The 25,254-nt window shown below is 40.1% G+C and overlaps 1 protein-coding gene across 1 annotated transcript in view; it reads left to right on the top strand.

The window, feature by feature from the left end:
• The first annotated feature begins 8,252 nt into the window (after positions 1-8,252).
• SP2 (Sp2 transcription factor) overlaps positions 8,253-25,254 on the top strand; it is an 18,961-nt gene continuing 1,959 nt past the window's right edge. Inside the window, exons 1-5 of the mRNA XM_034415589.3 lie at positions 8,253-8,341; positions 13,154-13,229; positions 20,973-21,944; positions 22,329-22,650; positions 23,564-23,738. Of these exons, the coding sequence (XP_034271480.1) occupies positions 13,167-13,229; positions 20,973-21,944; positions 22,329-22,650; positions 23,564-23,738 (1,532 nt within the window). The 5' untranslated portion in view covers positions 8,253-8,341; positions 13,154-13,166. The remainder of the gene's footprint in view (positions 8,342-13,153; positions 13,230-20,972; positions 21,945-22,328; positions 22,651-23,563; positions 23,739-25,254) is intronic.

Here is a 25,254-nt window from a genome sequence, read left to right as displayed (position 1 = left end):
AGAAAGGTGAATATTTCAAAGCTAGCAGTTACTGCCACCCATTGGGATAGGAAATTATTACAGTAGTCTCAGCTTCCAGCTACCTCAAGGTAACTGGCCAAAGGCAGGTAGATGGTTTGGAAACATTTCCTTTCAGAAATGTATAGATGAAATTGGCCCTCAGGGCCGAAACATTTTCTCAATATTCAGAGAGCACAGTACAGCCAGAGGATCATATCAACATGCTATCCCTCCAATTCTTATGTAGAGAATAAAGGTATGCTAGAATAAATTGCACAATCCCAACTGTCGAGGCCTATCGCTATGCAACGAGGCCAGTGAGTAGTATTTTCCTGACAGTTTTAATGTGAGACCAGGAAAATGATTATTCGATTCTGCCAGCTTATGAGGGGGGGAAAAGTCACCAATTGTTCTCCTTAAGGTAACATGAGGTGGAACACAGTGGGAGCTTGAGGTAAAGAATTGATATACCTTATATGTTTCCCAGGAGGCAGTGGGCATGAAGACAACCTTGCAATATGTATAGAGAAAGGCTGGGGCTTATGTCATAATTCCATGAAGCTGCTTCTAACAATCAAATTTTCTTTGTTCCCTTTTCGAGACCTCTGGGAAGAGGAGCTGCAAGAAGCATCATGGCACACTCCCTTCTGTTTCAAGCCATGCCCCTTTCCAAGTCTGTAACCCATCCATTAAACTGTTGGGCATAGAGAATGGGCAGGGGGTATTGAGCTCTATCCTCAAAAAGCCTACAAGGCAACAGCAGTGTGAGAAAGACCATTGGAAGTAGGCATTATAAGGGGTTCATTTGGAGTTAGAAAAGAAAGCCAAGACCAGATGTGGAATCATTGGAGGAACCGCTTTTAAAAGACTCCTTAACTGGCTTGCTCTAGATCTGCCTGGGAATTTACTTGCATAATTTACAAGATTATGGTTTTACCCCTAACTGGTATTAATGATACTTTTCTGAGATCTGTGTAGTTCTCATTTCTTTGAGTATGCCAGCTATATTGGTATTGACAGTGGACAATGCTGACCAAATGCACTTCAGTGGCAGTGGCCAGCAGTGCTTGGAAATGGCCAGTAGATGAGGAAAGGTGCCTTCCAGGAGGCTGAGTAATGAAAACAATAAAAACTAATAGATCAACAATGTGAAAGGAAATAGAATTCTACACCATGACCAGTTATATCCATATCGTCTTATTCACACAGGATACCTTGTCAGTCAAAGGCAGATCAATATCATTTTGGAGGGAAAGGCAGGTTTAAAATGAGTATTTCCTTTGGTTATCTTCACCTACTTTACGTCAATTGATCTCCTTTTTGGATCCCTCTCTCCTCTCTAATTAATACACAAGGGAGTTGGATATCTGAGTTCTCTAAAGTTTTCAGGAGAAATGTCCTTATTTTTAAAATGTTAAAATGAAGAAAAATAAGCATTTTTTAAAAATGTAAAATATAATCCCAAATTCTTGTCTTTGTTCCTGCTTTTTGCTTTTGGATAGATACATTGATGTACAGTGCCATAATTTGGACTTCTAATAATATGTATTTAATGATACTTTGAAACTCATTCAGTGATAAATTCCAAATTTTTTTACTACCGGTTCTGTGGGCATGGCTTGGTGGGCGTGACATGGCTTGGTGGGCGTGGCTGGGAAAGGATACTGCAAAATCTCCATTCCCACCTCACTCCAGGGGAAGGATACTGCAAAATCCCATTGCCACCCCACTCTGAGGCCAGCCAGAGGTGGTATTTGCCGGTTCTCTGAACTGCTCAAAATACCGATTCTCCAGAACTTGTCAGAGCCTGCTGGATTTCACCCCTGAACTCATTGGTTAAATAATGATTCAAACTGGCCTTTCTTATAGATTGGGTAAAAGAATGACTATTCCATTTATAATTAATCCCATTTTAGAAAGTTAGAGATGTTTTTAAAATCTTTTTAAAATCAGATCTGGTGATTACGGTGAATCTGATCCACTTCATAACACCCTAACTATTTATAACTGATTCAGTAAATTAAGTATACTATGTTTTAGCATAATATGGGAATACAACCACTGAAATGTAGCTACCATTTACAGAGATTATGTCCCTCTTAGATCTGAGTGACACAGAAAAAGCATACAAGGCCCGTTGCCAGTAGAGTTGTGTAGTACTTTGGATACACAGATTTTTTAAAAAGGTGCTTTGTGTTGGGCACATAGGATCAAGACCATTGTTTAGTTGCAGTTCAAAAGATTTATTGCTCAAGCTATACATAAGAATCTAGTCAATTAAAGTTCAGTACTAAATTGGCACCAGATAAGGGTCAACAGAATTGAAAAGGGATTGGACTTGGACCATTTGTAGCAATGTAGCCTCTCGTTACCTCCCGTGTAACACCTCTCCTGCGCAAGCTGCACTGGCTGCCGGTGGTCCTCCGGGTTTGTTTCAAGGTGCTGGTTACCACCTTTAAAGCCCTACATGGCTTAGGCCCGGGATACTTGCAGGACCATCTTCTGCCATCCTCCCATCGTTCTGTGTGCTCTCACAGAGTGGGCCACCTCAGGGTGCCGTCAGTCAGACAATGTTGGCTGGCGGCCCCCAGGGGGAGAGCGTTCTCTGTGGGAGCGCCGACCCTCTGGAACGGTTTGCCCACCGGGCTTAGGACAGCCCCTGACCTCCTCTCCTTTCGCTGCGAACTGAAGACGTGGCTTTTTCATCAAATGGACTGATCTGTTGAGGGGGGTTTTTACATTGTAACAATTGTAATTAATTTTAATTGGATTTTTATTTATATTTAATTCATATTGTTGAATTTTTATCTTGTAAGCCACCCTGAGTCCTTCGGGAGAAGGGCGACATATAAATTGCAATTAAATAAATAAATAAATAAATAAATAAATAAATAAATAAATAAATAAATAAATAAATAAAATATAGCAGCTCTTAGCTGCTGACATGTTTAACTCCCCCCACCCTGTCTTCTGCACATGTGATATGTTCTGTAATGTCTGTATAAAAGCAGCTGAGTATTTTCTAAACATTGTACAACTGCCTCTTGTAGCTACGTGAGTTTGGTTTAATGAGTTGTAATTTAACAGTTGCTACATTGTGCCTCTGCATACTCTGAACTTCTGCCTTTGAATCTATGCACTACCCAGCCTCAATACATATTTTCCAAATGGACTTCAGTTTCAGAAGAGCAACTATGTGTCCTCAAGGGACACACACAATTATGTTTATTTCCTGTTTGTTCCACACACAAATGCATACACATGGGTAACTGTTGTCATCAAGATTTTTCTGAAAGACTATTTCCAACATCTCTCACTATAATGATCCTCTGTCACAGTAGGAATTATAGTTCAGTAACACTGTCAAAGTCACAAGATCTCCATCCTTAACTTACAGTTGGCTGAATCACAGAACAGGCAAAAATGCAGCATTCAAATAGGATTAATTTTGCCTCAGCTAAGAAGCACAGTCCCCTCTTTATGGAAAATAGACTCCTTCAACCCAAGTCATTTTTCTAGCATTCATTCTACAGGCTGCATTCCAAAACCTAGGTCTAGCTTTGATAGTCAAATGCTAACTAAGCTCCATGATACTACTAACAGTAATTTAAATAATAATGCCATTAGTAAATGTCAAAGAGAATCTACACAATTTTTTAAAGACTATTTACTTATTCTTCAAGTATTTGGCGCCCTCTAGAGGTATAAAACATTGGTTACATGGAATAGATAGGATGTCAATCTAGGTCACTCTAAACACAATTGTATTCAGGAAAGTTATCATTTGCCTTCCTAATGAACTCCTGTAACTCCTATACCCGTGATGGCAAACTGGTGGCACAATGGGCATGCGAGTTCAGCTCTGGCATGTACCAGCTGATTTTCAGGGCTTCTGGGCCCACCAGAAGTAGGGAAACAGGCTGTTTCCTGCCACCGGAGAGCCTCGGGTGGTGGTGGGGAAGGCCCGTTTTTCTCTCTCCTCAAGCTCCAGAGCCTTTCTAGGACTCTGGGGAGGGCAAAAATAGCCTTCCCCACCACCCAGAGGCCCTTCGGAGGCCGGAAATGGCCCATTTGCCAACTTCCGGAAGGACCTGTTTTTTGCTGTTCCCGGGCTCCAGAGCCTTTCTAGGAGCCTGGGGAGGGTGAAAATGGTCCATTTGCCTACTTCTGACAGGCCTTCCGGTCCCACCAGAAGATGGCAAACAAGCCATTTCCGGCCTCTGGAGGGCCTCCAGGGGGTGGGGTGGGGAAGGCCGTTTTTGCCCTCCCCAGACTCCTAAAAAGGCTCTGGAGCCTGGTGAGAGAGAAAAACGGGCCTACTGGGCCATTGCATGCCAGGAGCGGGGGGGGAGCTTGGGGGTCACATTGCATGTGTGTGGGCGGGGCACATAAAATTATGGGTGTGGGCATGCGCACACGCGACACCCCCCCCCATTCCTGGCACGTGATGGCAAAAAAGTTAGCCATCACTGTCCTATACATTAGTACATGTGAGAAATTTCACACATCTTTTGCTCAAAATACCAGCATCTAAATGTATATCCTCAGTGTTAAAAAATAAGTATATGGGACTTTTGAAATAAAGGTATTTAAAAAGAAAAACTGAAAATAAAGGCCAGGGACATTTCTAAAAGTTATCTTATGTACAACTTTTTTTAATGAATGAGGACTATGGAAAAGAAACATGAAACCAGGGGTGGGTTGTAAATTTTTTTACTACCGGTTCTGTGGGCGTGGCTTATTTTGTGGGTGTGGCTTGATGGTCATGTGACAATTCTTTAGGATTTAGCAGAAGTACTGGTCCACCAGGCTTTTAACTGCTTGCAGAGCTGTAATGGTCTACTCATTTATTTTTGCAGGCACTGGTCTACCCATTTATTTTTGCAGGCACTGGTCTACACATTTATTTTTGCAGGCACCAGTCTACTCATGTATTTTTGCAGGCACTGGTCTACCCATTTATTTTTGCAGGCACCGGTCTACCACCAAACTACCTTTTACCATTGATCAGGTGTAGGGCGGCCCTTTGAAGCCCCGTGGCAAGAGTTTAAACAGTTTTTTTCCTTATAGCCCATCAGCTGGACTCAGGAGGCAGCAATAGATTGGGGGTGGGGCCAAATAAAAGGTAAGAATAATGCGGGAGGGGGGCAGGGGGGCAGAACTGGTTCGGTGATGTCATATCGTCACTGCTACTGGCTCGGGGGAACCGGGAGAAACCCACCACTGCATGAAACCCTATTCATTTTAATAACCTCTGCATTGGGGAATATCCTTTTGGAATATTCTCTTATTTTTAAGATGGGCTGCAATGTAATAATGTAAAATAGCAGCTTGTCTCTTGAATTAACTTTGGCTAGTGAGAACAGCTTTCTTCTTCTGATGCTTTCCAAATGTATTGGAGTTCAAATCCCATTATGGTTGAAGTAATTTATTGGTTTGAACATTCTACTTCTAACATTCTACTAGCTGATTGGCGGTTGGATCTGCCTCCCTGAATACCACTGATCAACTGTTCCAGGCTACAGGGATTGCCACCGCCCATCAACACCGGCGCTGCCATCACCACTAGCCACCTATTGCCACTCCACACACCCCATTTTCAGCCCATTCCAGGTGGCAGGGATAGGTGGATGAAAACAGGCTGAAGATGCGCAGAAGTCAAAAATGAGGCACACAGAGGCAATAATAGGTGGCAGCGGTGATGGGCGGCGCCAGTGCTGATGAGCGGTGGCGATCCCCATAGCCTAGAACAGCTGATCAGTGGTATTCTGGGAGGCAGATCCAACCACCAATCAGCTGCTCGCGCTAAATCAGGCTGTGCTGAAGCTGACCAGACCGTTTGCTGTTTGCTGCAAGGATGCAAATTGCTGTGAGGCAGAGGCAGATTTTCTTTTCTTGTTTTCCTTCCCAAAAGCTAGATGGGTCTTATAGTCTGAAAAATACAGTAATTACAGCTCCTTTTTATGAAGCTGCAATGGTTAAGGCATCAGGCTACAAATTGGAAGACTGTGAGTTCTAATTCTGTCTTCAGCACAAAGCCAGTTGGGTGATCTTGGACCAGTCACTTTCAGCTCTAGGAAGGAGAAAATGGCAAATTACTTCTGAAAAACCTTGCCAACAAAACTGTATAGACTTCTCCAGGTATTTTCTGAGAATTGGATATCACTGAAGAAAAAAATGGAATTATTTTTTGCTAGCCAATTTATATAATACAAGGACTGACATCAATGGCAAGTAGATTCTTTTAATCATAAGTGGCCAATAAAACAAATGCTAAAAGTATAAAAGTAAATGTATAAGACCGATACAGATTTTGTAGGATGATTCTTGAAGACAGTCCAGAAATTAGAGACATGGAGAATGTGGCACTATGGATGGATGGTGATTGATACCTCCCTGAGGTCTTTCATTAACCCATTTTGAAAAATTCTTCTCCAGAGCTATTCTACATTGTCATAGTGATGTTTAAAGTCTTACACATGTATTCTTATGGGAAGGCATAGTCTATTTGTGGCATAGTCCTTACACCTTATCTCATCAATGAAGCATTTTTAATGAGGCTCATACCGAAAATGTTGGCATCCAATGTAGCTTTCTCAATTACGGAATTCATTTTATGGGATAAATTTCCTATGGAATTGAGGCAGGGCATATCCTTAAATTTGGGCCTCAAAATGTATTTTCTCAGTTCTTGCAATGCTCACTGTCTTAGCTGTAATGTTATGTTTTGTTTTAATTTGAATTATTTTTAATAGGTATCTTCGCTACATTTTTTTAAACTATTCATTGCCATTAAGGGAGCAGGTTGCAGATATAGAATATAAATGACAGGGATTTTCCACTTCCCTATTATATTCATTACAATATGAGAATCCAGATTGTTGGGGGCAATAAGCTGCCTCTGTAAACCGCTTAGAGAGGGCTGTAAAGCAGGGGTGGGTTCTAACTGGCTTTACTACCGGTTCTCTTTGTGCGCGCGCTTTGCGCACGATCGCCTCTTCGCTCGCCTGCACGCCAAACTTGCGCTTTGCACAAGAACGTTGTGAATCTGCCCAGCTGAGGTGCGGCAATCCGCTCTGCCGCACCTCTCAGCTGGGCGAAAAAAGAAATATAAGGTCGGAATAACGCGGGGGCAGGTGGGAGGGCCCAGCTCCCGAAGAAAGAGAACCGGTTCAGTAATAGCGTCACCGCTACCGGCTTGGCCGAACCGGGAGCAACCCACCACTGCTGTAAAGCGATATGTAAGCCTAAAGTGCTTTTTGCTATTCTGCTTAACCACAACCTGTTGAAATGTCAAATAACCTTTACTGATTGGATATAGGCTGGCAATAACTTAAGTGTTTATTAAATTGTGTCTTCTATCCAAATTAAACAAAGGCATCACTGCCAATTAGTTCTACGTTTTGCATATTTGTCAAATAATATGTTTTGCCTTGTTAAGAAAAAAAAAGATACCAAGGTTCCACGGGCAAACTAAGAAAGATGTGGGTGAGTCAGAACAGGTTTCATAGGTTAAAAGGTTGCACGCTGAGCTCCAGCCTGGTTACCTCGCAAGGGTAACATAGCTCTAACTGCGATGCTTTCTGACCACACAGCACCATCTAAGAAGAGATTCCCTGCACATTGCAGAGGTTGGTTCTCATCCCGCATCCTAGAACGGGGGGCTGCATAACCTGGAGAACGAAAACAACAAACAGAGGAAAGTCTGGCCCGCTGCTGCCCCCCAGCGGTCTTCCGGGATTTGCAGCCCAAGGTTGGACAGCTCTACCTAAATCCAAACACCAGCAATAATCAAAAAAACAAAAAACAAAAAAAACCCCTTATGGCGTACATGAGTGTGCGTGCTTGCTATTGGCTTCTCAGGAAATTATTTTTGCTTGACCAATGAAAGTTCTCTGCGAAAGAATCCCTCCCCTTTTATTGAGCTCTGTATTTCTGTTTGTTTTTCCTCTTCTTCTCCCAGGTTCTTGCCTATCAATCAATTATAAGCGTGACACTATCCTGGACACCAATTGGTGAGGATTCTAGTCAATTTGTGAATCCGTCCAAGCGATTGGACTTTCCATTGACGTCCATCATTGTCAAACCCGTTCTTTTACATTGGCTAAACTTGGACGTTTCAGTAGGCAGGAAAGATTGGCGAGAACGGATGCCAATCATTTGGAGGCGGTTATCCGAACGAACAACGTGTACTTTGATTGATCAAACAGTGTAATCCTTGAACGGCGATTGGTCACATCTCGGTCCGAGAGGCGGGGATTACAGGGCGGTGCCCGGTCTGCTGAGGATGAAAATGGCGCCTTGAGGGGGGTCCGTACCGCTGCCGATTCCTTTCTAGCAGGTGAGCGAGCTCGAAGAAGCGAGTTCGTGCTCGGGGAGAAATGGGAGGAGAAATCAAGAAATGGAGTGGGGTGATAAATGGAGGAAGAGGTGGGATCTGTAAAGCGAGTAGGGGGCCTTTGTTGGGAGGGGCCCCCCCGAGCGCGCGAACAGGGCTGAAGCAACTGGGACCGGAAGGAGGCGGGGCTAAGGTGAGAGCCCGCCTCCGGGGACCCATAAGAAAAACAGGCATGGGTGACGGGGGAGAATGTCCATTCATTATTCTCGTGCTCAGGAGAGCGGGAGGCGGGAAACGACGGGATACAATTTTGGACAGTTTTTGCGTTGTTGCTCGAGTTTTTTTTTTAATGGCGGTATTCCTGTAATTTCTAACTATAATTATATAACTGTAACCTGACAGCAAACAACTGGACCTTTGTGTAATATTGTTGCTTCAAATATATCTTGACTTGTGTTTTTTTTTTTTTCCCCCTGATGCCAGGCTATTTTTGAAAGATGCGGGGTTATGAACGCCTGTAGATTAAGAAAATGGTATAAGAATGGAGAAGAGCTGGAGGATGGACAGTGACAGTCCTGTCAAATTACAGTAGAGAATGTGTGCATGAAAAGAGTTGAGATAATCATCTAACCCAGAGGACAGTGAGAATAAGTGGTTATAGGGCACTTGGGACAAGCCTGGCTAGGTAGCTCAGTGGCTAAGACACTGAACTTGTCAATCAGAAAGGTTGGCAGTTCAGCGGTTCCACTCCCTAGTACAGGTCTCCTGCGTGAGCAGGGGGTTGGACTAGATGACCTCCAAGGTCCCTTCCAACTCTTGTTACTGTTAAATGCCTGAGGGTCATGCAGAATCAGAATGGTGGGTGCTTGGAAGGGAAAAGAGATGGGTGTGAGATTTTAAAGAGAAGGAAAAAAATGGACTGAGATAATTCTGTCTCTCCTCATGGGACAGATGCTCAGCATAAAGGTATAGGACAGAGAGAGAAAGAAAGAAAGAGATGTAGTAGATGACTAAGTGATGGAGGAAATTCACAAGACTATCAGGTTAAGTCAGACTTAGCATTTCAAACCTTGGACAAGTAACAGGCAAGTTTCCTCAAGTATCAGTACTATATTCAGATGTGCTGAGAATAAAATATAATTGGTGGGGCTACAAGGAATGATAACACGATCCCTTGCTGTGCTTTAGATTGCTTGCTGCAATAGCCATACTGTATTTGCACAATGATTTTTTTTTTTTGAATTAATACAGGCTTAGTTACAAGTGTTTAGTTTACAAGCACATAGAAGTCTAAACTACCAGTAGTTATAGAACCCCCTCGATTTAACTGACCTCAGTTTAGTTGACTTTGAATGCAGTGAACAAAATCGATTCATGTACTGTATACTGCTGTGCATGTGTAAAATCCCAATTGCTATTGTATGTATGCTTCAGATATGTAAAACATGTATATAAAATCCCTTTCCAATTTTGATTATTCTGCTTTACCTTTTTTATATGGTAATATAATCAGGTTGCTCACACAACACTTTGAAACACAAAAAATAGCCAACTGTAGTTTAGGGCAGTGTGTTCTGCAGACCTAACCAGTGGACTTGAAAAATAAATTGTGGTCCATAGGATCCTAAAGAACAACCAGAAAAAGACATCTTCCACTGAAGATGTAGCACAGATCATGGGGCTAAATGCTTGGTATGTTGAATCAGAAGGCTTTGTTTACTCTTCAGAGATCAGTACTAGGCAGCCAGTTAAAAAGTCTAAACAATCTAGCAACAAGGCATGTTTTATTTATTGTACTGTGGTTGTTATTGCAGTTATTGGATATGATTCTGATTTCCAATGGTGACTAACCTTTAAGTAAATCCTAAATGTATTATTTTGGATCCCATCATTAAAATATTTTTTTCTTAAATTTTTCTGAATTATTTCAAAGATAAATTAAATAAATAACTGCAAAGACAATAAAAAAGACAAATTACAGACAAAAAAAAAAGAAAGGAAAATAAGAAAGTGTGCACAATATATACAGAGAATCAACATTAAATAAACACACATAAACCTTTAAAAATATTTTTGGTGAACTTATTTAATTTGTGAGCTGGGCTGAGAGAGTGAGTGGCCTGAAGGGTCACAGCTCTCTAAGAGTGATTGACCCAAAGTGATGCAACTGGCCTAAGGGAAGCTTAAAACTGAAGTTTCCTGATTTCTATCCAACATCTTAATTACTATTCCAAATTGGCTATAGGTCCTAAATCACATAAAAGACTTAAAAGCAAGTTTTGACTCAGAGAGAGAAAAACCCCAGCCACAAGTAACTCAAGTATTTTTAATGTCAATTTTTAATGTCAAGTTTTAAAATTGACATTAAAAATACTTGAGTTATTTGTGGCTGGCGGTTTTCTCTCTTTGAGTCAAAACTTGCTTTTATATTTTATGCTGAAGTCCCTACTTTTTAGGGAAAGGGGAAAATTGTGGAAAAAGCAGAATAAGATTTACCAGCAATGCTAAATGGAGTGGGGCTAATAGAAAGTTAAATATAAAGAAAAAGAATGGATACTCTGGAAGAGCTTAGTGATAATCCTCACCCTCCTTAAAATCCATATCCATATACTCTAGTGTATTTTAATCTGGAAAAATGTTACCGAAAAATTACCTGATTATATATTCTGATTGTTTATTTATGTCCCTCTGTGCTGATGTAACTATATCCTAATTTTAGGGAGAAAAATGGTGACTACAAGCCCATAGCTTGTGTTCATTCTTCTCTTTTTAAGAAAATGAGTTCAACAACCCAAAATACTGCTTTCTAGGATTTAAAGATCTCAGTAATAATGATTCCTCGAATTAAAAAGTAGGGACTTCATACAATATAAATATTTTAAGTTTTAAAAATGACATTAAAAGTTGGTTACTTGTAGCTGAGATTTTTTTGTGGCTGAGGTTTTTTTGTCTTTGAGTCAAAACTTGCTTTTAAGTCTTTTAATCCTTCCTCACTGGTTGAATGATATTTAACCTTGATCTTGCAAATAAGAATTTGCTATAAAGAGATTCCTTGACTTACAACAGTTCATTTAGTGACTGTTCAAATTTACGACGACTGAAAAGAAGTGACTTATGACCATTTATTCACACAACTATTACAGCATCCCTATGGCCTCATCATCAAAGTTGAGACATGGCATCTGATTATATTATGGTTGTACTGTCACAGGGTCATGTGACCCTGGCCTTCTTTTATGGCCTTCTGACAAACAAAGTCAATGGGGAAACCAGATTCATTTAACATTTACTAACTTAAGAACTGCAGTAAATTCACTTAAATGTGGCAAGAAAGGTCATAAAATAGAGCAAAATTCACTTAGCAAAGAAATTTTGGGCTATTGTAACTCATGGACTACCTATATTAGAGCTTCTGGTGTGGGCTTTCAGCACACCATGTTTAATCTAAACTGTGAAAGCCATCATGCACTATGAATGTAAGTTAGAATATAGAAAATCCTGTCAAAACAAATCATATAATTTTCTTACTCCATTGTCGTTTTGAAAGCCCTATGAACCATCATTTCAATTTATGTCACATGAACAATTGACATAACATGAACATTATTACTGTTGCAAGATGCCCAGAGTTGTTTAAAAAGGACAGCCATACAAATCTTACGATTTAAATAAATATATCTAGAAACCGAATTGTCTGTTAAAAGTAATGATCAGAGTGGGATATTTTTCTCTTTCTCATCCTCTTTCAAAACCTTATCTCATTTTGCCTAATCTTATGTAGTTAACAGAATGAGTCATAGTTATCAGCTTTACATTTGCTTCCATTGAAAAGGTAACAATTGTTGATGAAGAACTATGCAAAGAAATGCGTTCATCTAGATTTGCCATCTAAGATGTCTGTGCCTATTATTAAAGGAACTGATTGTAATTTTGGTTGTATTTCTTATAAACATGCTTCCCTTATGGATGTAGGAAACATTGGTGAGCCATATTATTTTTATAGTCTACTTGGATCCATATTGAGCCTTCTGCTTGTGACTCTGCTAATTGATCAACATATCACTCTTTGGCAATTGAACTACTTTTTTGAAGAACTAAATGGGTATTGGGTAGGCTAATACTTGATATGGACAAGTATGGTGTTATTAGGGTGGTGAAGAAGAGGTAATTCCAAATGCACAGGGACATTTATATTATACCTGGTGGCAAATTTTTAACCTACCTTTTTCTAGGCCTTAAAGATATGTTCAGTTTGAGGAGATGTTGACAGATATAATGTACTCGCATACATGCTCTGAATGACCTTTTCTCTTTAGAATTGTAGTCATATGACTGCAGGATGCACAAAACAGTGCTTAGAAGGCTGAAAGTTATTTTTTGTTGATTGATTGTTTCTGATTATGATGAGGTAGCAGAAGGTCAGAACATATTTTTTTCTTTCCAGATGTGATAAATATGCCCAAAAGTAGTCCTACTAAGTATTGATGACATCACTGTCAAATTCTCTCAAATATGTTGCATTTTTTTCCATTCTAATAGTTTTTACACTACCTTTATAATCCAATTTTCTTTTTATTGCTCTGATATCTGTCAGCTCCACTAGCAAAAAAATGCTTAAGATAGATTTAAATAAATACTTTAGTTGTGGGTACAATTCAGTACTCCAGTTTTATACTGTGAATAATTTTAACTGAGACTGGTATATTATGACAAATTCTGTATCAATATCTCTTTCTTGCACACACTATAAATCTTACTATCAATATTGAAAAACAGTTTAGATTATTAATTGATTAACCAAACTTTTTTTTTCAGATTTAGAGACATTATGGCTGCCACTGCTGCAGTTAGCCCCAGTGATTACTTACAGCCTGCTGCTTCAGCAGCTCAGGTGGGTTGTTTCTGTTGATGGTATTGTTGTATTAAAAAAATATAAATGTTTAGCCTAGAATCTTGCAATGTGGAAAATTCTCTGATGAAAGTGTTTACTATAGAGAAGAATTAGTTTACCTAAAAGTTCAGGTATTATTGCACATAATGCTATTATATTTCAAATTCCAGTACTGTTCTTGAATGTAACTTTATATTATAATGCTGTGTAAGATGTTTGCCTGCTAAAGTCGGTGTTTTAGGTTCTTGTGTTAATATTCCAGTATGGATTATTAGGTATTATACTATTTCATATACATTTGTAAACATTCATATTTGGAACAACATGTCATGATACTTGCCAATCAGTTAAAAACTTTGTCTAGAAATGGTTTGGTGGACTAAGCAATTTCTTGATTTTTAAAAAGATTTCTTGCATGTGAAAATATATTTAATTTGGCAGAGCAGGTGACAAAGTACATGTGGCGGAAATGAAAAAAATAAGAGAACAGTTGAGTTTTTTACCATGTGTTATTATTCACAAGTGGCAACATCTACTAAAAAAAAAAAGTTTAGACTTGGTTAATACATAAATGGTGTCCATCAGATGTTCCTAGGGCTGTTATGTATGTTAAACTAAAAAGTTGAAAAAAAATCCCAAAAGAAGACAGTGACAAACCGTTTCTCTTTTTGCATTCAAGAAAACTATTCTTGGGATGTCCAAAGAGTCAACTGGGATTGCCCTCAACCCAAGTATATAATTTAGGACCAATAAAAGATGTATAATTCACTTATTGTGACAACCAGTAGTATAGATGATATAAATATTTGCTGGAGAATAACATAGATAAAAATTTATGGCTACTATTCAGTGTATTTATAAATGGAATTTTCAGAGAAATAACTGGTAGGAATGTGCATGCTTTGAAAATGATCTGGAAGATACACTTCCAATTGTGCTGGAGCATGAATTCAGTATCTCTTTGAAGTAGCTGTGTCTTCTTTGGCTTCCATGTGAGCTTGAAAAGAGGCACAACTGCTTTAAGGACTGCACCTTTAATGCAACTCCTTAAAGTAGCCACATTTGTTTTCAAGCTTGAGCAGAAGTCTGAAAGTTAAAGAGATGCTATACTACACAACATGAAGCACATCTTCAATATCATTTTTGAAGCAAGAAGTATGCACAGTTTTAATGATTAACAATCATTGAAAATACACAGAAGGATTCACAAGGTCAGTGCAATAATTTCTCTTAGGAACATAGAAAATATGAGATTATGAACTCTCATAATAACATAGAACTCTCTGTTTTACAAAGAATCAAGTTAATAAAGCATTGTAATGAAAAATGTTTCTTTGCTTTCTCCCCATAAAAGAAAATGATTTTAACTGGAAAACTCATTAATAAACTATATTATTTATTTTGAATTTCCTTTTACTAGGACAATAACTTATTTGTTAATCTTCCAGAGGTCAACTATATGTGAAAGCATGTTGGCTACAAAATTTGGTAGAAACTAAAAGTATTTTCTTTTATATGCTATTGGCTACCAGAGAAGAGAAGCAGAAAATACATGTGAAACAAGTACTGGACAATAAAAAAAGAAGGGGAGATCCCACCTTCAGCCTTTGTCAAGCATCTAAGAAATTCTGGGTTCCATTAAGAACTTGGAATGCTATTTAATCCAACTTTCATTAACTAGGAACCTTCCTGTTCCTAGTTGACATAGTGGACATATGTACAACACTTCTGCTAGATATGGGTTGTGTCCAGGAGTCTTTTGTCTTTGTCTTTTATTAGATTTATATACCGCCCTACTCTCGAAGGACTCAGGGCGGTGAACAGGCACAAAATAAAATACATAAATACAAAAGTTAAAAGATATAATTAAAACCAGATTAAATAATTTAGCCCAAGACAATTAAAAATCCCAAAATTTAAAACAAATTAAAATTTCGATGTAAAAGAATTTTAAAACAGGGGAGAAAATTAGGCCAGACCGGCTTGCTGGAATAGGAGAATCTTAAGAGCACGGCGGAAAGTGCGTAGATCCGGGATCCTCCGTATCTTTGGGGGAGCTCGTTCCAGATAGTGGGTGCCCCCACAGAGAAGGCCCTCCCCCTGGGGGCCGCCAGTCAACATTGTTTAGCTGACGGCACCCGGAGGAGCCCCTCTCTATGAGAGCGTACCGGCCGGTGGGAGACTGCTTGTGGTAGTAGGCGGTCCCATAAATAACCAGGTCCTAAGCCACAGAGCACTCTAAAGGTGGTAACCAGAACCTTGAAGCGCACCCGGAAGACCACCGGGAGCCAGTGCAGCTCGCGCAGGAGAGGTGTCACACGGGAGCGCCATGTTGCTCCCATAACCACCCGCGCGGCCGCACTCGGCGCCAGTTGGAGCCTCCGGGTGCTCCTCAAGGGGAGCCCCATGTAGAGAGCGTTGCAGTAGTCCAGGCGGGAAGTGACGAGGGCATGAGTGACTGTGTGTAGGGAGTCCTGATCCAGAAAGGGACGCAACTGGCGAATCAGGCGAACCTGATGAAAAATCCTCTCGGTCACGGCCGTCAAGTGCTCTTCTAAAGACAGCCGTGAATCCAGGAGGACACCCAAGTTGCAAGCCCTCTCCGTGGGGGCCAGCGATTCACCCCCAATAGTCAGTGATAGCGTCAACTGAGTATATCGGGACGTCGGAAACCACAGCCACTCGGTCTTGGGTGGGTTGAGCCTGTGAAATATAAAATATGTTACTACTGGTTCTGTGGGCGTGGCTTGGTGGTGGTGGTGGTAATGTGACTGGGTGGGCGTTGCCAACTTTTTTTTTTTTTAAACTTTTCAAAGCATTTTTTCTAATGCTTTGAAAAGCCTCTCTGCCGATCAGGCAACTCAGCTGGGATCGTCAGAGACTTTTCAAAGCATTTTTTTTACCACCTCTTCGGCCAAGAGGTTGCAGAAAAAAAATGCTTTGAAAAACCTCTGATGATCCCAGCTGAGCTGCGCGATCATCAGAGACTTTTTTTTTACTTTTAAAAGTACTTTTTCGTCAGAAGAGGTTGTAGAAAAAATGCTTTTAAAAGTTTTAAAAAAAAAGCCTCTGATGATTGTGTGGCTCAGCTGGACATGGTGGGGGCTGGGGGGGTGCAGGGATTTTTGCTACCGGTTTTCCGATCCACCCACCTCCATCGCTACCGGATCAGGTGATCCGGTCCAAACCGGGAGCATTTCACCCTGGTTGTGTCCTTTTCTATCTTCATTTTGGAATAGAAAGATAGTAAAATAATCAAATGGGGAAATGGGAATTGCTTATGTTTTAGGATTGATATTTCTATGTAACAACTTTAAGTTATCTTAAGATAACAGGCTCACTTTCACAAAACTCATCAGCTAGCCAAACCCTTACTTGGATTCAAACTTGGGCTGCCTGCAATGTTAGGCAGTTTTATTAACCTCTGAGCCACAAGTTCTCCTCCTTTCATCAGCTTGAGCCAGGGGAGAGATTAAGTGTTTTTCTATCGAGGCACTTGGTTCACCCCAGCATTTATTGGATCCTGGATTGGAGCTGAAAGGAAAAGGGATGCAGTATGCTCCCTCCAACATGCTGGGGTAGACCAGGTGCCTCTAAGTCATGAGATAAGAAAAGAAAAATATGATTAAATTTAGTTTATACCACTACCATTCACTATATTCTTTCTGCCCTTGGAAATCTATCATGTCCACACATGGCTTTGTTTTTTGGTTTTTATTCTTTAAAATCCTCACTTTTTAAAGAACTCATCAACTGCATTATTATTTCATATATTTGCCATGTAAATCAGTTCTAATTTGTTTTCTCCAGGAACAAACTACCAAAATATATTTTTTATACTTGTCACTCATTTTTGTACCCTATTCTGTTTCACAATAATATGCACGATATTTGTCCTGCATTCAAGTAACTTTTTATCCTGACATATCAGCCTTTTACTTTCATAAACTAAGCTGAGCAGAAATGAAGTCCGAGACACAGCTGTTTCTTCTTTCTACAGTTCTCCTGATAATAGATTACCTGTTACCTTCCTACTAACATTTATTTGTATGTCCTAACAATTTCACTGTCCATTTTCTAATCTTTTGTAATTATTCTACCAAACTACATAAATTCATCAATTTGTTCCAGATTTTTGGCATTTGCATATAATTAGCTATTAATCATTCCATTTTCTCTGTTAGATACAATTGCCTTCATTATATTAAAGTTCAGATCTATTTTTTTCACTGCAATATACCATTTAATATTTGCTAACACATTCCTTATCCATTTATTCATAAATACATTAAACAACTAAGAATAACATTTATTCTTCTCTTATTCAAGAATAAACCATTTGCTATGTATTCCATTTATTCTTATGCATACATTTGTTAGATAATATACCCTCTCGTGCATTCAGTAAACAACTTTTAACTCTACATTTGTGCAAAACTTTATATCCATCCTGTGTATTCACTTTATTATATACCTTCTCTAAATTAATGAATGCACAATAAACTGTCTTACTTTGACATATTTCACAATTACCTACTAAACACCAGTAGTCAGGTCAGAATACTCCTACCTAACATAAGAACATTTTGTTTCCCAAATATTGTTCATTGTCACCTGTCGCATCATTTGTAATTATAATTCTGCTAAACTCCTTTCTGGGCACACTTAACAGATAGTTTCTGCATTTCCCTTTCCCTTTATAGAGGGAATAGTACGGCATTGTTCCACTCATCAGGCACAGATGGAGTCTCAGTCTCTCTCTACACACACATGGACAACACACACTGTTCCATAGCTACTCTTTAAATAATTGCAATTTTAGATTTGAGCATAGGCACAGCATTTATGGCATCTTTTTTTTTCTTACTTTTTTTTTTGATACTAACATTTAGCATTCATTGCAACTTCACTACTTGATATACCAGTGTCAGCCCCATATATATCTCTAAATGCTTCCTCCCGCATTCTCTCACTGGTTTCACTTTATGCACATTTAGACTTCTTCACTTCCTTTCAGAACCACTCTATATTTCCTGTGCCTCTTAATCTTAACCAGACCTTATTTTCTTTGACATACCTTCTTAATAGATATATTTTCCTGTGTGTACATATTGTACTAATGCTTCTTTCATATTTTCTTCTAGCTATATTTTCTTTTCTATGTATGTATGTATGTATGTATGTGTGTATATATATATATATATATATATATATATATATATATATATATTTATATTTATATTTATATTTATATTTATATTTATATTTTCTGACTTCTTCGTAGGATTTATGTGTGTTTTTCCTCTAACCAGGTTTTTCCTACATAACCAAGGTTTTTCTGCAGCCTTAGCTCAATAGAATCACATCCATTCGATTCCCAGCAATTTACCTCCTTACAGCAAACAGCCTGGTCAGCTTCAGCACAGCCTGATTTAACACTAGCAGCTGATTGGCAGTTGGATCGGCCTCCCAGAATACCGCCTATCAACTGTTCCAGGTGTCAGACCTGGAAGCCATCTTTCAAAGTTAGCTTTGAGAAACTTCAAGCCCCGGAGTTTAATTTTGTTGGGGCTGTGACTTGGAACTCTGACACCAGGCTGCAGGGATTGCCACCACCTGTCGCCACCTATCACCACCTCTGCGCGTCCCATTTTCAGCCTCAGCATGCCCCATTTTTGGCCTCCTTGCATCCTGTTTTTGGCCCGTTCCAGGTGGTGGGGATAGGCTGCCAAAAACGGGACACGCAGAGGCTGAAAATGGGGCTCATGGAAGCTGAAAACGGGGCACACAGAGGCCGAAAACGGGACCACGGAGGCCAAAAACAGGATGTGTGGAGGCCAAAAAGGGGGCGCACAAGGCGGTGATAGCAGCAGCGATGGGCAGTGGTGATCCCCGCAGCCTGGAACAGCTGATAGGCGGTATTCCGGGAGGCCAATCCAACCGCCAATCAGCTGCTTATGCTAAATCAGGCTGTGTTGAAGCTGACCTTGCTATTTGCTGCAAGGAGGTAAATTTCTGGGAGGCAGAGGCAGATTTTTGTCCCTTGTTTTCCTCCCTAAAAGCTAGGTGCATCTTATACTTCGGAGCGTTATAGTCCGAAAAATATGGTATATAAAGTGGCTAATGAATCAGGTTTTAACTCTTCTCTGGAAGGTCATCAAAGGAAAGCAATTACTAAGAATGCTGAGCTCAAGTGTCTCTTCATCATACCTCCTGATAGGGCAGGACCTCCATCAGGCATTCCCTATTCTCCTGGATTGAACAGATGATCTATCCATCCAAAACATAAGTCTGTAAAAAACTAAACAGAAAGAAACCAAAATTCATGTGATAGGAGAAATAATAAAAGAAGGATCAATTTTTTAAAAAATGAGCCCTATCTGGCTTGGGGCTGCAGAGAGGAAGCTTATACCCTTTAAGCTTGTTGGAGAGGCAGTTGGGCAGCAAGTAAGAATGCTGCTGATTGCTCTGTTCTAAATTCTTATTCCTTCTGATCATGTGACCCAGAGTGGAGCATGTACAGCCTGCAAACACAAATGCGATGAAAAGGAAAAGCACAAAACTGCATACACAAACAGAACATAAAAGGAAATATAGATGCTTTCTTCTGATAAAGGATTTGTAAACAAAATAATTAAGAATCCTTCATCAACATGCTTTCTCTAACTTATTTTGTCATCTACATTCTGTATTCCCTTCATTTTTCCACAAAGCATCACTTACATACTTCCAGTGGGAAACTTAACCAACTTCTGCAGTATTTTGTCACATAATTTTACTTCCTTATATCCATTTGACTGTAACTTTTTCTTTATGGCAGAATTGAATAAAACTTACAAAGCATTATGAGAGGTCACAATGTAACTGTAAAATACAGCAGCAGGCCAGGTCTCAATAAAAAGGTTTGATCTACTTTCAAGTTAGGAAAGGGCTGCCTTATCTATTTTCCTATATTATAGGTAAAAAAAAGAGAAAGAAAGAGAAAGATCCTCCATCCTTGCAACAAAGGAAGTGGACAATGTTAGGAAAAGTCTGCTTCTTATTTACTTCATGTAAATAAATTGTGTTTTCTCTCATTTTGATAAAAATCAGGTTCAAATCATTCCTTGAGAGAACTAATGGACTATCTTCTAAATAAGTCTGTTCTCTCTTGGCACCCAAACTCCATTCAAAGTCAGTGAATGACCATCATTGTGTACGATACCAATATAAGTTATTGTGTATGAGTCTAATACAGAGTACTAATTTTTGTTTATAAAATATTTATCATGGATATTCAGTTTGAGGTATTGATTGCTGAAAATGGTAAAAGTATTAAATTCAGAATGAATAAGAAAATAAGAATATATAATGATAGCTTTTAAAATATTTGGGAATGCTTCATTTCTTCCTTGTATGCGTGTTACATACAGAATATTTTGGATCTCTCAAACTATCATATACACTTATAATTCATATTTTGAATACATGTTAGCTGGAATGTTTGCTGAACTTAAATTCAGTGGAATAGATCCTAAACTAGACAAGTTTTAGTTCTTTTGCACTTGATGAGCCTATAGCACTTCTTAATTAGTCTGGATCCAATTCTATTGATACTCTATTGTGCTATTTTAATACAAAATCCAAATTCTATATTATAAAAATCTGGGTTTTCTCATTCTTCAGCTGGCTTGTATTATATCTGGAACAAACTATTTGTGTCTACTGCCTTTGACCCAAGCCTTTTCTCTTCCATTCCTGTAGGATTCTCAGCCATCTCCATTAGCCCTACTTGCAGCCACATGTAGCAAAATTGGTCCTCCAGCTGTAGAAGCAGCAATTACTTCTCCTGCTCCTCCTCAGCCTGCTCCTCGGAAATTGGTTCCTATTAAACCTGCTCCACTCCCATTAAGCTCTAATAAGAACAGCATTGGAATCCTATCATCAAAAGGAAATCTCTTTCAAATCCAAGGTTCCCAATTGGGGACATCATATCCTGGTGGACAGCTAGTATTTACAATCCAGAACCCAACTGTAATCAGCAAAGGAACCCGCTCTCCTGCCAATATCCAGTATCAGACTGTACCACAGATCCAAACAGCATCAGGACAGACGATTCAGGTGCAGCAAAATTTGGGCAATCAAATACAGATTATTCCCAGCAATATCACCCCTTCTTCCTCCTCCGCCTCCTCATCGTCCTCTTCTTCAGCTCATAAACCTGTGCCAATAAAGCCAGCTCCAGCTCATAAGTCATCAGCATCCAGTCTCCACAACACAAGTAGTGTTGTCAAGTTAACTGGCACCAGTGGCAATGTTACACTTACTCTTCCAGTGAGCAATCTTGTAACTGCTGGGGAGACTAATTCTCAAACTCAAGTTGTGCCCGACAGCCCCTCTAAACCAAGCAGAAAATCCCGAAAGAAAATGGTATCACAAGCTCAGACAACTGCAATGGCTATGGCAGAGCAAGTGGAAACAGTCTTAATAGAAACTACAGCTGACAACATCATCCAGGCAGGAAACAATCTGTTGATTGTGCAGAGTCCTGGGTCTGGGCAGCCAGCTGTGGTCCAACAGGTGCAAGTAGTTCAGCCTAAACAAGAGCAACAGGTAGTTCAGATACCACAGCAAGCCCTAAGGGTAGTCCAAGCAGCCTCAGCCACACTCCCTACAGTTCCCCAAAAGTCCCAACAAAACTTCCAGATCCAGACAACGGAGCCAGTTCCCACTCAGGTATTTCATTGAAAGTTCTCCCCCCTCTTTTTTTTTTTTTTAGTTTTAAAAAAATATTTTTATTAATTAAAACTAACCGTCAATTTGGAGTTATCAAGTAATACATAATTACTAGAATTCTTGGGGGCAAACAAGCTAGGGGTTCTTCTAATAGGAAAAACAATTTGCCCAATTACTTTTTTCCCTATAAATATGTTATTTAAGTGTCAATTTCCTATAGAAGCATTCAAGAGATATAAACAATTTGGCATGCATTTATTTTGGTACAGTGATTTGTAATCTATCAGAACTTGGGGGAGGGGGAGGCTCTACTTGGAGGTCAAATTCTACATTCCTTCCATGCACAGGTGCATCCTGTGATTCAATTTTGTCTCATTTTTTTAGGTCTATTTTAAGACGCCTTCTGGTGAGCTACAGACAATACTACTCCAAGACGCCTCAGGAGGGGGCCTAACTATGGCATCTTCCCCTGCGGTCTCCTCAGCCACAACCTGCAGCAGCCCTGTACCCCGCAGTTCCCAGTCGGGGGGGAGTACCAAAAAGACGGGGGCTCGTAAAGAGCGTGCTCTGCCAAAGATTGCCCCTGCTGGAGGTATCATCAGCCTCAATGCTGCCCAGCTCGCTGCAGCTGCCCAGGCAATGCAAACTATCAGCATCAATGGTGTGCAGGTTCAAGGTGTTCCTGTTACCATCACCAATACCGGAGGTGGGAAATATGATGTAACAAACCTGTGTTGTGCAATATTTCAGTTTATGATATAATAACACATTCATTTTTTAAATTGCTTGGAATGTTATCAGTAACAAGGAAGAGTAATGTATAAGTAGGGTTATGTGTAGATTTATTATATGACATCATCTTCATAAAGATTCTAGACTGCTCATAACAATTTTTTTAAAAACCTGAAGTATTCTTCCTCAAAGGTGCTAAACCAGTTCAAATTCTATCCTGGCCCAATTCTTAGGGAAAGAGCCAGGTCTTGAGGAATGGACACACTTGAAGAAAAGTGTGAAACATTTTGTGTTCATTTTAACTTTTGCATTCCCCAAAGACTGATTTCTTCTTGCTACATTCTAATAATAGGGGACATGCCCAAATACAATGGCAGATTATATCGCTATGACATCATTTCTAGGAAATGCCTTGCTTATTTTCTGAGTAATTGTAATTTGTAATCATAAACATTGCATTCTTTCTGTTCTGTATATTATTGGTTGCTGGGGAGATGGCAGTGAAGGATTCTATACTTTCTATCTTCCTGAGGGTGGAAAAGGTATGAAAACCCCTCATAACGTAGCAAATTTGAAAATGTGTTTTCGAGTGGGATAGCAATATTGTAAAGAGAAGTAAACACAAGGAATAATATAAATGTTAATAATTTGGGAAGAGAAGTTGGGCTTCTGGATCCAGGCAGGAATGAAATGTTGGAACCTTGAACTGGGTTTTATTTCAAGCCTCGTGCAATTCTGACATCCAAAAAGGCAAGAAGAGAAAATGGAACTCATATTACATGGTATTTTAGTCTGAGTTTGCCTAGAGATTTCCTGGAATAATTGAGTCTCCATATTTTAATAGTGGAAATTCCCAAGCCATAATTTCTTCATCGTTCTTTCTGCAGGCCAACAGCAGTTAACGGTGCAGAATGTTTCAGGCAACAATCTAACCATCAGTGGCCTGAACCCTACCCAGATTCAATTGCAAATGGAACAAGCACTCTTGGGGGACATGCAGCCTGGAGAAAAAAGACGGCGGATGGCTTGCACCTGTCCGAATTGCAAGGATGGGGAAAAAAGGTAATGTGTGGGGATTAGGAGCAAAAAGGAACTTTAAATCCCAAAGGGTGCCAACTTCAGTTCCTGCTTTCTATAATTATTTAATTCATATCCTTCCCCTCTTGCTATCAATAAATAGTATTCAGTCCCTTATAACAACAAAAGCAGCATTTTAAACAGTTAAACATGGATAACTCCTACTGAACAAGCCAATTTATTTAGTAGAAGCCTTGCTTGCTTTTTATTTGAGATTAAGGAAATTTCCATGACAGGCGATCCAGACATGCTGTGTCGCTGCCTGACTCATGAGAGGCTTGCGGGAGACTTGTGCGGCGGCACCAGCAGTAGGCAGAGGCATGAGGAATGGGAGAGGCAGGTGATCCCAAAGCCACGCATAGGTGACTGCTTGGCGCAGCTGCAGGCAAGCCGGGAGACAGTGGGATGGAGTGGGTGGCGCATTAGGATCGCCTCTACCTCCGCCTGGTTTTGCTGCACACTTTTCACCCAGAGAGAGACAAAGCTTCTTGTGCTTGCAATTTGCTCCCTTCCCAAGCACCCCATAGGCAACCAAACACTTTTCGCCTAGACGGAGAAATGATGGAGATTCAAAGCTTTGTGTGCTTGCAAACGGGACAGTTTGAATCAGAGCGATTAGCTGCATTTCAAAGCGTCCCCTTTGCAAGCACACAAAGCTTTGTCTCTCTCTGGGCGAAAAGTGTTTGGGCAATTACCACTGTCCTCGCCCTTTCCGTCCCCCAGTTTGCTTGCCCGTGGCCTCAATCGAGGCCAAGGTCTCGGCATGCCCCAGCCTCCACCCACCCCGCCGGCAGGGCAAAGAGCCCCCGCGAGGCCAGCAGCAGCATGGGCAGCAGCTTGGTGGCCAGCATCGGCAGCTGCCATGGCCAAGATGTGTTCCGGTAGCAGCTGGGCCAGCAGGCAGGGTGGGTGGAGGCCAGGGCATGCCGAGAGCTTGGCCTGTTGCAGCCGCGGGCAAGCAGAAAGTCGGATGGAGAGGGCGGGGCCAGCGGTAGCTATGCTCCCACTCCTGTCAGTCCTAATACCTTCCCAAAATCAAGCCCAATTTTGGGCTTGATTTTCAAGCTCAAAAGAAAATAAAACCGGGTCTTATTTTCGGGAAAACATGGTAATATGATTTTGAACCGTGAAATCAGAATTTTAAAATACCAAGATAAAGTGTCATAAGAATGGTTTCTGATGCATTGCCCCTTAGATATACAAGTTTTAAAAATGGATATTGTTAGTGCATATCTTCCTATTCCATTAGTTGCCTATAAAAACTGCATAGTTTTGAGCATAGCTTGTGGTAAAGTGATTGATATGTAGGTGATGAAAAGATCAATTTTCTATCAAGCAGGACACAAATCATTAAATATGAAAGATATTCTATAATAATGGTATTCTATTGCCTAGTTGTTAAAATATGATCTGGGGAAAGCTGTTCAGAAAAAAGGGGGGTGTTGTTTTTTTGTCCAGAGATTCTTTGGCATCATACAATGTTTTCAGTCTTTTAGAAATA

This window comes from Pantherophis guttatus, chromosome 4 (assembly GCF_059756535.1).
Source record: "Pantherophis guttatus breed Tessera chromosome 4, ASM5975653v1, whole genome shotgun sequence".
Taxonomy (NCBI): Eukaryota; Metazoa; Chordata; class Lepidosauria; order Squamata; family Colubridae; genus Pantherophis; species Pantherophis guttatus.
The sequence above is the reverse complement of the archived record's forward strand: the minus strand, read 5'-3'. Positions and strand labels throughout refer to the sequence as shown.